The 15,570-nt window shown below is 35.4% G+C and overlaps 1 protein-coding gene across 1 annotated transcript in view; it reads left to right on the plus strand.

Annotated features, from left to right (window-relative positions):
* The first annotated feature begins 2,539 nt into the window (after positions 1-2,539).
* Positions 2,540-15,570, plus strand: part of LOC149169414 (uncharacterized) — a 173,377-nt gene continuing 160,346 nt past the window's right edge. Inside the window, exon 1 of the mRNA XM_089425186.1 lies at positions 2,540-2,869. Within this exon, the coding sequence (XP_089281312.1) occupies positions 2,540-2,869 (330 nt within the window). The remainder of the gene's footprint in view (positions 2,870-15,570) is intronic.

The following is a 15,570-nucleotide window of genomic DNA, read 5'->3' on the forward strand; positions in this document are numbered from 1 at the left end:
CCAGATGTTGTGACAGTTGCGGAAAATTATGAAAGTCGTTATCGCAGACAAGGTGGTTGAGGGAGGAGTCATCTCTGCCAACCTACCTGAAAGACACTCTAGGAGGGTGCAAAGGAACAAGAAGAGAATGGGAAGAGAGTTCTGGATTGACACTCATATTGCAGGGTTCTAGATTAAGGACACCATGTTGGCTCTAGGCTCAGATGTCAACATTTTTCCAAGAAATACATGGGAAGCCCTGGGAAAACCTAATTTTGTGACAACCCCAATTTAAAATATACAAATAATTACATCAATTTATATGATTAATAATCTACACCAAATTATTCAACTATTTAACATAGAAGTTTCAATAAAAACGCTAGCAGAGATGACTTACCTGTATCGATGATATTCATTACTTGTGCTTTTGGTGTTGAATGCTCTTTGAATTATGCTAATCGCAACAAATATTTTTGGGGATGACTCTCCACCCAACCGTAGGCTTAGCTGCACATAAGTTTTCTACAGCTGGCCACCCCCAAGCCCTCAGTCAATGTACTACTACCATGGAATCATTTGTCTCACAACACTTTTCTCCAAAGAGAATGGATGAATCTCATCCTCCTCATAATCCATTAAATAGACCAAAAAATGGAAAAGTGTTCGCATGCACACATTCCATGTGTCAACATGCAACTTTTATTTCTTTATTTTAGGTTTTACTTAATTTAATATTTCTCTTATTTTAACTCTTTCTTATTTTATTCCTTTTTACTTTTTGTTAACTTTACTTATTTTTACTATTTTTATAGTTTACTTTTATATATATTTATTTAGAACTCCAATTTATTATTTACTATTTTATTTATGTATTATTATTATATTCTCTTCATTATTTATTATTTATTTACTATTATTATATTTTATTTATTATTTATTACTTATTACTTATTTACTATTATTATTTTTTCTTTATATTTTACTATTTATTTACCATTATTATCTTTTCTTTATTGTTTATTATTTATTTATTTATATTTTAATATTATTTTATTTATTATTATTAGGGGACGTTACAAAGTTGATGCTTTCACCAATCCAGTTGTGCATGGCAAATCAGTATTATATCCTCTCGATTGTACGACTAGAAGACGTGGAAGTGGATATAGAAGGGATTAAGACCCATGCAGACTTTGAAGTGATATACATCATGGGGGACAAGGACCCCTACCCAGCGTTGCTCAGGATAGACTAGGATTTTGGGAACTACACCATAATTGATTTAAAGAAGGAGCCGATGAATTTTGAAGTATAAGGGGTTAGAGTAATTCAACATCTAGACCCCTATCAAGGACCAAGATTCCCATAATCAACATTTGACAGGGAAGAACCAGGATGATTCGATCAACTGTATAGACTAACAACAAGAATAAGGGAGGATCACATCAACCCAATAGCTGAAGGATCCATCAGCTAGCGAAGCATTCATAGTTCAAAGGTTGGTTCGGAAGTTTCTTGGGATGATTTGCAGCAGGGTGGATATGAAATAAACACTATATGTTGTACCACAATATGTTTATTCAATTGGATTGGCACTGAGGTTCAAGACTTCCTTTCAATGGTATAGATTCAGTCAATTCTTTTATCAACAGAATTGACGCAACTATTCTTGACGAATAAAAGGTACCTCTAATAAATGTCACATTACAAGCAACACTAGCAAGGTGATGGGGAGTTCATTGTAATTACCTCCGAGAATGGGAGAAGATCAAAATAACAATGGAAGTTAGATTCAGACAAGCGGGGGAGTACCCTCAAAGTTTTGTGAAGTACAGGGGGGGATCTAACCCTTGTCAACATTTGAAAAAATTAAGGACAAATGGAACATGGAAATAATTCCAAAGGAGTTTTGGGTGCATGGTTTTATACACACCTTGGGAGCCTTTCCAAAAGCTTGGCATGTGCAAGAGGAAATAAGGAGACAGATTAGATATTTGGATAGCCTGGTTGATCAATTTGTCAGCATTTTTTCTTTCTCAGACAATGACAAAAGGTTGACTGAGGCATTGCAGGTTGTCAAGAAAATTTTATTCTTACAATGGGTCAGCTAATGGAGGGGTGCATAGATCAGAAGACTCTAGAACATATTTATGAGTTCAAATATCATGATTTTATTACATGTGGGAAGGTGGATAGAGAACCAAATGAGGATGATATGGAGGAATTATGACATCTGTCATTCAATGAATCTGAAGGAGAATGAGACATCAAGGATGGGCCTATGATCAATGCTCTACACTTTCTCCCATTAAATTTTCGGAAATATAACATTGGCACTAATTACAAATCAAAGTTAGCCTCAATTAGGGAATATTGGCATGAGCAGACTACAAAGGAGATCTTTGATCTCTTGAAAGAATATGAAGACTTGAAGGGAATTAAGGAGTAGCTAGGGGAGATGAAAATCATGTTAAAACCAAAGGTAAATCCAGTAAAGCATTGAGCATACAAATTGAACCCAAGGGTTAAGGAGAAAGTGAAAAAAGAGATAGATAAGATGTTATTAGCAGGGCTTATATTCCTAGTGGATGAAGCAAAGTGGGTAAGTCCAATTGTGATACAAAATAAGAAGGATGCTACAGAGATAAGGGTTTGTGTGGACTACCACAATCTGAAAAATGCTTGTGTTCATGATCCTTTTCCTACTTCATTCAGTGATGAAGTTTTAGACAATGTGGCAGGGAATGAATCCTATTCTTTTACAAATGGATTCTCTGGTTATCACCAAGATAGTATCGTAGAGGAGGAAAAGAATAAAACTACATTTACCACGAAATGGGGATCCTATGCATATCATGTTATGCCATTTGAACTCAAGAATGGACCCGTAGTGTTCTCAAGAATTGTGATTGCTACCTTTAGATATTATATCCACAAGTTCCTAGAATTTTATATGGATGAATGTATAGTCTACAGTTTTTTGAAGAAATACTCCAGTCTTCTTAGAATCATGTTTTATCGATGTAGAAAACTACAGAACTCATTAAATTTGAAGAAATGCATATTTGCAGTCCCCTTTGGCATGCTCCTGAGCCACATAGTGTGCAAGGAAGGATTGTGTCTAGACTCTGCTATGGTTCTAACAATCTTGAATATGGACCCACCCACAAGTGTAAAACAACTTAGATCCATCTTGGGCCATACAGGGTACTACAGGAGGTTTATCCACAACTATGCATCAATTACTGCACCTATGGAGAATTTGTTAAGGAAGGTTGAATGATTCATGTGGTAGGAAGAATGTGATGTTGCACTTAATATACTGAAAGAAAAACTAGCATGTGCGTCAATCCTAGTTTACCCAGACTGGAACAAGCAGTTCCATGTCCACGTTGATGCCCCACGCATTGCTTTGGGTGTTGTTCTAGCTTAGCCATGGGAAGAAAGCCTCAACTATCCCATTTATTTTTCTAGCAAAAAGTTGCTTACAATAGAGAAAAAATATACCAAAACCAAGCATGAGGCACTTTCGATAGTATATTCGCTTCAAAAGTTTCAACATTACTTTTTGGGAGGCTCATTCAAGCTCTTCACGGATCATTCCACTTTGAAGTATTTAGTAAACAAGCTTGTACTTGAAGGAAGAATTTGAAAATGGATTTCGTTATTCCAGGAATTAACATTCGAAGTAATTCTTAAGCTTGAATGATTAAATGTGGGATCTAATCACCTCACACGGCAGGAATCAGGAGAAAGTGGAGGATCCCTTGATCATCAGCTACCAAATGTAGATCTATTTCAAATTGAAGCAATACCAGATTACTTGGAGGATATCACAACCTTTTTAGCTATAGGTAAATGTATGTAGGAATACACAACAACACAATGGAGACATATGGTCGTTTGAGTTCCAATTACTAATTGATTGCAGGACAACTATACAAATGGGGCCTTGATTAGGTGTTGCGCAGATGTGTGCTCAATCACGAGAGACAGGATGTATTATGGGAGTGCCATGCAGGGGTTTCGGGCGGACATGTTGGAGAAAAAGCTACCACAAGGAAGGTGTTGCAGGCAGGAATATGGTGGTCGACAATTTTCAAAGATGCGGAGGAATATTCCAGAGGTTGCGATGTTTGCCAAAGGGTTGGGAGACCATCACACCGTGATGAACTTCCATTGCAGCTAGTACGTGCACAACATATTTTTGAGAAATGGGTAGTTGATTTTATAAGATGTATCAATCCATCGGCACGCCACTCCCACCCCAAATATATCATCACCACAACAAAGTACCTTACCAAATGGGTGGAGGAAACACCGGTTAAGAACTATACTACGTATACCACTGCTAGATTCATATTTGAGAACATCATATCTATATTTGGGTGCCCTAGGAGTCTCACTAGTGATTAGGGGACCCACTTCATAAATGAAACAATTGCCTCCTTACTTCAGAACTTCATGATACAACACCATAGGAGCAGCCCATATCACCCTCAGGCAAATGGTACAGTGGAAGCCTTCAATAAGATATTGGAAAAGGGTTTGACCAAGATATGCTCAACCAACCAGGATGATTGGGATGAGAGATTCTAGCGACTCTATGGGCATACCGCACAACTGTTAAGCGTTTACACAAGCATACACCTTTCTATATTGTATATGGATGGTAGGTCATGGTACCAGCTGAATTTTTTATTCCCAGCCTTTTCATAGCACAGGTCACTAATATGACAGAGGAAGAGTCAATTCAAAAGAGGTTGGAAAAAATTTCAAAATTATATGAGGCTAGGTTCATGGCAGATTTCCATCAAATGGTTGAAAAGCAAAGGAAAAAGGCATGGCATGACAGGCACATTAAGAGGAAATCATTCACGGTAGGAGGACATGTTTTTCTATATGATAGAAAATTCTTGAACTTTCCAAGGAAGCTATAGATGCATTGGTTGGGGCTTTTGTTGTTGCGGAAGTAAAGGAGTGAGGAGCCATTAAGCTAGCACAATTAGACAATGTATTGCTACCAGGATGGGTGAACGGTACACATCTAAAACCCTTCCACATATCAAACCATGTTACTCAAAATTGATTTCATCTTTGAAAGGAGACCATAGGTAGGAGTAGGCAAGATTCAGTTAGTTTGGTTAGTCACTAGTTGCATTAGTTTCTTTGGTTAGTTAGTTTTTTACATTTTACTTAAGTTCAAAATAAGTCTTCCTCTAGGTCTCTTCTAGTTGCAGATATTCTATCACACCACCACAACCGCTTGTGGTCGAGGAGAGTTACATGTGTTAGGTGTCATTTCCGTAATAATTATGCAATAATTCCCAATGTCAACCTGAATTTCCATTAAATATTTCCCGTTATATCCATAATAAATTCCTAAGAGTCTTCCATCACGATAACATAATTACCCATCAACTCCACCTTTCCTTTTCAATTTTCCATCATCCAAGTCAGGTCCAGTTCAATCGACAACATAATTAACACGATTGAGTATGCATAAGGAAAGTTGTCATAGTAATTAGTTAGGATGTCTCGTCAAAAACGTCGTGTAAAGATTTTCTACTTAATCTTCATGGCAATGTTGAATTCTTCAAAGTCTGAAGCCAAGGTGGTAGAGTTTCTAAGTCTATATTCTGTTCCCAATTTTTTTTATTCCAACCTTAGATCCAAGCCCATTGTATTGTGTGTCTATCAACATCGCCCCAAGATGACGAATACTATAATATTTGTTCCAAAGCTCGAATTTGATGAGATAATTGTGAAGACATAGATGATTTACAGGAAGTATGATAAAGCAGTGTTGGTTGACAACGACCTCTTAGAATCTTTCCAATTTTTGGCTCTGAAACATTAAGTCTACATTGAACCAGTAACGAAGGATGATGGTAGCATATCAATGAAATTCAAAACTGATATAGGAATCCAACAATCCACATTGCTTAATTTGATATGTTTACTAGTGTTGGGATGACTGGAGCCACAATGCAATGCACAAAGCTACTTGTTAGCAGAATGCATGGAGGATTGCTCTAGCTTGATAAAGAATATCCAGTTCATGCAATGGACATTCAGAGGCTCATAGGTTTATCAGGGTTGGAAATGATGTATCAACTGCATTCCAAATATCCTCCAAGTTAACGAAGAAGACATGAAATGATCATTATTACCACAGGTATGATACAAAAATAGGAAGTAAGGGAGCCCTTATAGAGCCAACAAACTCCCTGAATATCAAGTTTGCATGCTACATTATTGTGGGGAAGCTAATGCACCATTTTTCTAGGAATGAGTGCATGCTCGATACAATTTTGGTTGCAGAGCACTGTGTAGAAGGTGCACAACTGAATTGGTGTGCCTTCCTACTCCAAGAACTATTTGAATCCTACGAGGATATCTACAAGTAGGTAACTTATTTCATTTACAAGTACATTGTTGTTGCTCTGGATATGTGGAAATGGCTCCCACCAGAGGGCTGGGATTTGGCTCCTATCACGAAAGACCAACATCTTTCCCTCAAGTACACGCTCTAGTGAACCTTGGGGATGCAAGAAGCAAGGAAATAAATGATGCTTCCTTCAACAGATGGTACAATAAATGTTGGAAGTCATCAAGGCTACAAAAATGGTTCTGAAGTTACTGCTTGATGAGTACTCATTAGAAATTTGGTTTGGTATTAATCATGACAACACTTGGATAAGGTTGCACTGTGTCCACCCCCACACATTCCATATGAGAGCCCAAAATTTTATGATAATTGTCGAAGCATTCCATACAGAGGTCGACCCGTGGCTAGACATTGCAAGGGAGATTCGAGAAGGAAAGCACATCTATTTATTCGAAGGGATGCTACCCTAGCCACTACCTAGAGAAACACCTGCGGACTCAAGGAAGCGGTTGGTCGAGGAGTTGCAACCTGTCATCAAGAAGCTTCAAAAACAAATGATCTCTCTGAAGGAAACCATCACCAACATTGGAGTCTCAACAAGTTCATTTCCCACCTTTGTTGAGTTTCAAGGTTCAAGACAACAGGATCCATTAATTACTACTCCTCTAGTTGCTACACTTCAAGTGGTAGGGCCCCATTACCAGTCCAAGCCTACCATCCCAAAACCCCATCATTTAAAAGCTACAAAACCTCCCGTTGGGACCAAAAAGAAGAAAACTACCCCTGCTAGTCACATTGTAGATCTTACACTTGAAGAACCCCAATCTCATACTGCATCACCCATTATTGAAGAAATTCCACCCTCCACCTCAGTTGCATCACCTAGTTCGCACAACCCATCACCACACACAGGTTTGACATCCACCACCATTTCAGACACTATACCCTCTGGAACACTGCTAGGAATGGAGATGGACATGGAGGTTGACTCTATTGTCTAGTCCATCACGACAGTTTCCAACGCAAAAGTCGTCCCCACTTCCATGTTGTCTTTATTATTGGAGTCGGGTCCACTAATTGCAACTGGACCAATCATTACCCAACCACTCACCACCACTATCTATCTAGTATCATTACCACTTCATCCTTTTCCTTCAATTCCATCCCTCCCCATTTCCATTCACACTACTCCACCATTGGCTGAACCTTCACAACAAGGTACCTCACCCCATGAACATTTAGAAAAGTTTGTTGCCAGCGGACATGCCTTGCAAAGTTAGTTTCCAGAACCTTCTACCATGAACCAAGATGATCTCTAGGGCTAGCCTTGAACCCCAACTATTTAATTTTATTCAGCTAGCCACACACTAAGCAAAGGCACTACACAATGATTTAACTGTCGAGCATGAACAACAACAACATCAAATTTTCATACTCATAGCAGAACGTGATCAACTACGCCAAGAAAAGAAACAACTTTAAGGGTAGCTAGCGCAAATCACTAAAAAATTCCAAGTACTATCACCTTCAGTTTTTGATGTCATTCCCAATGCCCCAAAAGGGTTCTTAGCTTGCAAATTGGTTGAATGTTGCAACATTATCCAAGAAGTGTGTCACTATTTAATTTATTCCAATTGTGAGCTCAAGTAGACCCTCGCTTCCACAAGAAGTGTGTTGTCGAACCCTACCATGACATATGAAACTGAAATAGAACAGAAAATGGCTGACACAACTTCCCTAAAAGACAAAATGTTCAATGTTGTGGAATATGCCCACACTCTCTTGCAACAGGTTCACGACTAGTCGGGCTGACTTACAAAGAACCAACCAGTATACCCCATCTACAACAAGGTTAATCATCTACTTAATGATGCCAGGAACACCAAAGACAAGGACCAACAGAAGATGATATGGTCAGAGATAGATACTCTAGATGCCCACATTTAGCAGATTGAAGATGATTCAGCCAAAACAAAGCAGATACTTCGGGACCTCAAACTGTTGGTTCAAACACACCTAGAGACACTGCAGTAGCTAGTGATGACAGCGACACATAGTGGAATTCTCTATTTATGGCATGACCAACTCAACAAACATCCGACACTAAAATTGAGTTCCTTGTCCAGGTAGCTACAGTCACATGTATATGGTAGGAAGTACTTAATGAGTACAAAAAAAATTCCTCCAAGCGTCCATCTCTTTTGTCCTTGAATTGGGCCCTTGTTTTAAAGAAACCAACTAGAAGGAAGCACCATCCGAAGCATCAATAGAAGCACCAGCAATAGAAGCGTCAGCAACACCGTTAGCATCAAAGGAAGCTTGACTCAGGGATGAGTCAATAGACTATTGTCGGGACCTTTTGGGGCCTTCATTTTAGGAGGAATTAAGATTTTTTTGTGAGGAGTTAGAAGGTTAACAACAAGTGGAGGAAATATTTATTGGAGATTTGTGGAAGTAACAACTAGGAAAAAGGAAGGAACTCATAGAAGACTAGAATTTTTAGAGGGACGACCAGAAGGAGCAGACACAACTAAGCGGGAAAAGAACAAGGATGGTAGAGGAATGGAAACAACCGAGCAAGGGAGAAGGCAGAGATACCAAGGAGGAACTGGTAGTCTAGGTTCCTACGCAGACAGAAGGAAGAACAAGTGAAAGGGCAGAAAGGAGAACACTAAAGGGTTGTTGTTGCATAGTTACAAGAGTCGTTATGTACCTGTTATTTCATATGCTTATGTATTGTTATGTCTAGAGTTTTTGTATGTTGGGAAAGAGGCCATGATCCTGATGTAATTCTATTATCACTCAAACTAATAATGAATACTACTACTGGGACAATCATGTGTTAGTTTTATGTTAATCTGGTTCTTAAAAAAATTTATGTATGTGTATATTTAAGTAGTATCCCTTTTACGAGCATGTATGCCCTGTTGTGATCATACTTATGTGTAGAATTATTCATTGTTCTTTGCCTCTTGGTTCTCTGATATGATTCCTCCCAATACTAGATTCCAATCCCCATCTAACTAAGGTCGTGGCACACCTCGGGTAAGACTCCTTACCCATTATGGATAAGGTGGAAATATCGATATTGTGCTAGACTACAGCAGATATTTTTTGGCTCCTGTGCCCGAACCTAACGTCTCTACCCTATTGCTATTTCTACGCTAAAAATAGAAGTAAATCCTTTTATGGATACTGGTTGGGTCCTATTGAAGCTTGACATTCTGATTTCTGTATGATGTCATCTATAAAGGTCGATCTCCCAAGGCTAACTTGGCCCTATGTTTTATTACTCACTGTAGTAGTTTTTAGGTTTATTTCTTTTTTATTATTACCTCTATTTCCCTTTCTAGTCATGTATATTATATGACTTGAAACTATCAGCTCTGGGAAGAGTCCACCACAAGTTTATCCATGGTGCATGTGCAAGTTACCTTTCATGTTTAATATCCAGCCCTCACGGAACCAGGTATGCATCTATAACCAATGATTAGTATGTTAGCACTGTTTTTTACAACCTCCTCGATAAGGACACCAAAATGTTGGGACTATTAATTTATCAACCCAAGGATTCGTCCTTTTATTTCAAGGAAGTCAGCAAAATCTATGCAAGGTACCACCAGAAACCAATTTTGATGCTATATGAGTTAATCTAAAATCATAATATTTCCCGAAAAACCGAAACTAATCCTACCTAGTAGTAAAGCACAACAATCGATCTGAAAACAAACTCTATATCTAGATGAAATCAAACCTTTCTTGCGAAACTTGAATTCAAATGTGCAACTGGTTATTCATGCTACTCTAAATTAAGCCAAAATCAAGGAACAACATATAAAATCTTAGCTCAAGGCTTTCAATTTTCTAACTATTCTAGAATTTAACTTATATCTATTAAATAACAATAGTGTATTAAGACAAAACAATTGAAAACCAAAGGAACAACAACAAAAAACCAAAGGAACAACAATAAAAAACCAAAAGAACATCAACCACCTATTCAGGAAACAAAAATTAAGAACAATATGTTAAATCCTACTGTTGTCAAAAATATACATAAAATTTCAAATAATCATTCACTTCTTAGATAGAATAACATTAACCATTCGAAGAAGGAAATAATGCAAAATTAAATAATTTACTATACACATGTAAGACAACACTTCATCTAGGAAGCGGGCCCAAACCACCAGGAGTCAGACTACCTTTAAAAGGAACTCAGATCAAGATATAATTGATAAAATCTTAAATTAATTGATGAGTCTTTTCATTACGGTCTTCAAAGAGTAAGTACAATAAGGACTTGGTTCACTATTCTATCTCAAAATCATAATTTTTCATCATCCCACTAGAGGCAGCTTCCTCTATTTTTATAATAAAAAAGGAAGTTACGATAGAAGATCTACTAGATAAGGAATGTCGTGAGAATCAAAATATTCTCATAATTTTCTCCCTAAGTTAAGACGATTTTTATAGCTTTGATGGGAAAACTAAAGATTATGTCGTTGTAACTAACTCGATATTTGGGAACAACTCCACTCGAATAAACCATGGACCATATTGGATGCATTCACCTTTTATTCATCTTCATAGTCCACGTTTGTAACAAAATCTTATCTAATAGATCATTAACTCAATTTATAAATAAAAAAACCTGGTTCATCTTATTAAAGCATAATTATATAAATAATAGATCCTATCAAGGTCTAGACCATATTGAGAAAAATAATGTGAATATGAATAAAAAAGGATAAAATATTGATACAAAACCAAGGAATTGATCAAGAGAAGTATAACAATTACAAGGCCAACACCTATGTTTACCATATCTAACAATAGTTAACCTCGTTCACTCATCATCATCCCCATCGAACTTAACAACCATATTCAATTATAGTCAACCATGGTTCCCCAAAGTCAAACATTGTCAATCTTAGTCATCTAAGGTCATCCTTAGTTAGTCATAATCAAGATTTTAAAATGTTTAATAATAAAAATATTAATATTAGTAAGGTTGACTAATAGTAATATTACTATTTGATAGTCAATGCTCCTCAACTTAAGTCAAACATAATCACCTATCATTATTATTGATTCATATTAAAAGTAAAAATTGTCAACCACATTAGAGAACATAGCCAAACATAATCAACCTTGGTAGTCATTGTTTAAATAGTTGACCATGATCAAATTTGTTCGATGCTATGTTTACCATATTTTTAGTATAATATTTTAGTATATGGTTTTAGTAAATGGTTTATAATAAGCCTATGAGCATATTTTGGGGTTTATAATATTGAGTTTATAACATTAGGCTTTAATATTAGGGTTTTTATATTGGGTTTATAATATTTTCATTTATAATATAGGATTTAATATTAGAGTTTACTATTGGATTTAAAATATTAGGGTTTATAATATTGAGTTATATTGGGTATTTAATATTGAGTTCTTAATATTGGGTTTATATTATTAGGTTTATAATATTAGGGTTTTTAATATTGGGTTTTAATTTTGGATTTATATTATTAGGAATTTTAATATTGGATTTATAATATTAAGGTTTATAATATTAGGGTTTATAGTATTGGGGTTTATAATATCAGGGTTCAGAATATTGGATTATATTGGGTTTTTATTATTGGGGTTTATAATATTAAGTTTTATAACATAGTCAAACAAAGTCAACCTTTAAGGTCATTGTTTAAATAGTTGACCATGATAAAACTTGGTAAATTCTATGTTTACCATATTTAACAATGGTTAACCTTATTCACTCATAATCATCCCCATCGAACATAACTCTACCATATTCAATTATAGTCAACCATGGTTCACCAAAGTCAAACATTGTCAATCTTAGTCATCTAAGGTCATCATTGGTCGGTCATAATCATGATTTAAAAATGTTTAATAATAACAATATTAATATTAATAAGATTGATTAATAATAATAATATTGTTTAATAGTCAACATTCCTCAACTTCAGTCAAACATAATCGCATATCATTATTATTGATTAATATTAATAGTCAAATATATTAAACCATGTTAGACAACATAGCTAAAAAATGTCAACCTTGATACTCATTGTTTAAATAGTTGACCATGATTAAACTTGATCAACCCTATGTTTACCATAATTTTAGTATGGGGTTTTAATATTGTGTATTAATATTAGGGTTTTAATAATCAAACATGTTATGATGTTGGAAAGATATATAAATCTATCCAACATCTCATTGTGACAATCATTGTCGCAATTTTATATTACATTGCTATTTATGTCGCATTGCAAAAGTACAAGATTAGTCAACCACATTTACTAATGTTGTTGAGTATATTCGACTATGTTTGGAAGTCAACACTCCTCATCTTTAGATAAACATAATCTCTTGTCATTTTTATTGATTTATACTAATAGTAAAACATAATCAACCACATTAGTGAACATAGTGAAACAAAGTCAAATTTCATAGTCATTATTTTAATAGTTGACCATGTTGATATTATAATATCGGGTTTAATATTGTGTCGTTGGAATGGTACATAAATCTATATATTCCACATTATGACAAACACTTTCACAATGTTACATTATATTGAAATTTATTCATCACCACATTGTGACATTACAAAATTACAGTTTAATATTGGCTTCAATATTTGGGTTTAATATTAAGGTTTCTAATATTGAGTTTAATATTAGGGTTTATAATGTTGTATTAAAAATATTAGGTTTTATAATTCTAGGGTTTATAATGTTGGGTTTAATATTAGGGTTCCGTTGTGGATTTAATATATGCTTGAATTTTTATTTTGATGATTTCATTGCTTTCATTTTGTTGCCATCTTTCTAATGGTTCAAGTTTCATCTCATTTTTACTTATGATTTGGAGTATATCCTTAGTTAAAGTTTGGTCAAATTTTGTTGCCTAACCTTAAAATATGCATGTAACTTTTATTTTATAATTTTAATTAATTTAAAATATGTAAATATAACCATTTTAGTTACTTTTAGTTTATTAAGTTAATTGTATCTTAGTTAATTACGTTAAAATAATTTTTCTTTTTGTTTGTCAAGTTATCTATGATCTTCCAGGCTTGACCTATGGCTTGAGGAGCCACGACCCAGGGGCATCTAAGCCGTCTAAGTCACCCGAGGATTGCACCCAACCTAGGCCACACTAGCCCTTAGCTGACTGGATTTTTGAGCATGTCGCCTCCACCTAGCATGTTATGTAACCAACTCACAAAATAGAAGAAGATAGATCAACGACTTCAAAATTAGCCTCTTCGAGGGGGAAACCTCCTTTACATTACACAAATGAACAAAACCTCATTTCTATATATAGGAGTCTAAGGGGTCACAATATAATCAGAGTCGACATAACAATAATAATGTAAGGGCACAAAAATAATAATAGTAGGCTTCTATGGGGCATAATAATAACAATATGGGGACTACATGGGCACAACAATAAAAATAAGGGGGCTACACTGAAAATAACAATGAGGGAATACACTAGTATTATAAGGACCTAACATGCCCCTCTCCTTCAAAAAAGTGTTGTCCTCAATGCTTGAATAGTTCTATATGCTTTTGTATAAAATTATCATCCTCCCATGTGGAATCTTCAGTGGGTAAGTCCTTCCAGTTGATGAGATACTCTGAAATTAATCAATTTCGTAGCTATCGAGTTCTTGTTTTCATGACTGCTTTAGGTTCCAATATTATTTTTACTTCCTATTCAATTTCTAGCAATTTTGTTTGAATTGGGAACTTGTCACCTATAACCTTCTTTAAGCATGAAACATGGAAAACTGGGTGCAATCAGGAAGATGCAAGAAGCTCCAATTTGTATTTCATAGTACGAATCTTTTGCAACACCTTGTAAGGAACATAATACTTTGTTGATAATTTATTATCCTTCTTAGCTTGCTTGAGGGACATTTGTTTGTATGGTTGTAGCCTTAAAAATACCATTCGCCTACATCAATACTTCTTTCGTTGCGATGTTGATATGTCTGTTGTTTCATTTTATTACGTGCCAAAGTGAGGTTATCGTTTAAGAGTTGGAGAACTTGTTGTTGATGCTAGATGTGATCTTCCACCGCTTGAAACTTAGAATTTTCTATTAAAGATGATGTGATGGGCAGTGGATGATATCCTAAACGAGGATCCAACTTGGTGAAGTAAATTATTCCATGTAATTCATCAATGACGGAAATGGGAAATTTATCCTTAATAGTGAGCTTTTTGAGCACCCTGTAATCTATAAACATGCACCATAATCCATCATTCTTGGAACCAATACTACTGTAGCATAGAAATAACTTTGACTAGGTTGAATTATATTATCGTCTAGCATTTCTGCAATCATACGTTCAATTTCACTCTTTTCGGCATAGTGATATTTGCAAGGCCTGATGTTTGGAGGAACACTTCCTGGAATCAAATGAATAGCATGATCATGATCACAAATAGGTGGGAGGAATTTGGAAGTATCAAATCCTTGGAATGATTATCCAAGATTTTTTGGATATCTAGAGAAATAGATGATTTTGATGATTACCATTGATTATCTTTCTTGGTTTCCCTGTGATACCGCTTAATTCAACTTCCATGCCTTCCCAAAAAAAAATCAAGAAAATTATTGAAAATTAAAAGTTATCATACCCAAATATTGTAACCATTGGACTCCTAATACAACATTAGCACCACCCATTGGAATGGAAATCATTGGACTATTCAATACATATTCTCCCATGGATAACTTGATATTATGGCACTTTCCAAAGCAATTAATGGTTCCTCCATTTGCAACCATCACTTGACACTCTGGTGCTGGATATAGGAAGCAATTCAATTCCTTGGCTATCTTACAATGAATAAAATTATGGGTACTACCTGAATCAATCAACACTATTACCTTTTTCTTCTTGATATGTCCTTCTATCTTGAGAGTTTGAGTGGTAATTCCTTCCAATGCATTACAAGATATGGTTGGATTCATTTCTTCTTTCTTTGGGGTTGGTTTTTGGTGTATATCCTCTTCTTTTAATTTTTCTTGTTCCTTTTTTTCCTCCTCTTCACAATCTATGTAAATTAATTTCTTCTCTTTACACTTATGAACTTTAGTGTATTTGTTATCACAACTATAACAAAGCCCTTTTTCTCTTTTTTCTTCCAACT

This window comes from Pinus tabuliformis, chromosome 4_2 (genome assembly GCF_031772625.1).
Source record: "Pinus tabuliformis cultivar Carrire ecotype Pingquan chromosome 4_2, CPIR1, whole genome shotgun sequence".
NCBI classification, from domain to species: domain Eukaryota; kingdom Viridiplantae; phylum Streptophyta; class Pinopsida; order Pinales; family Pinaceae; genus Pinus; species Pinus tabuliformis.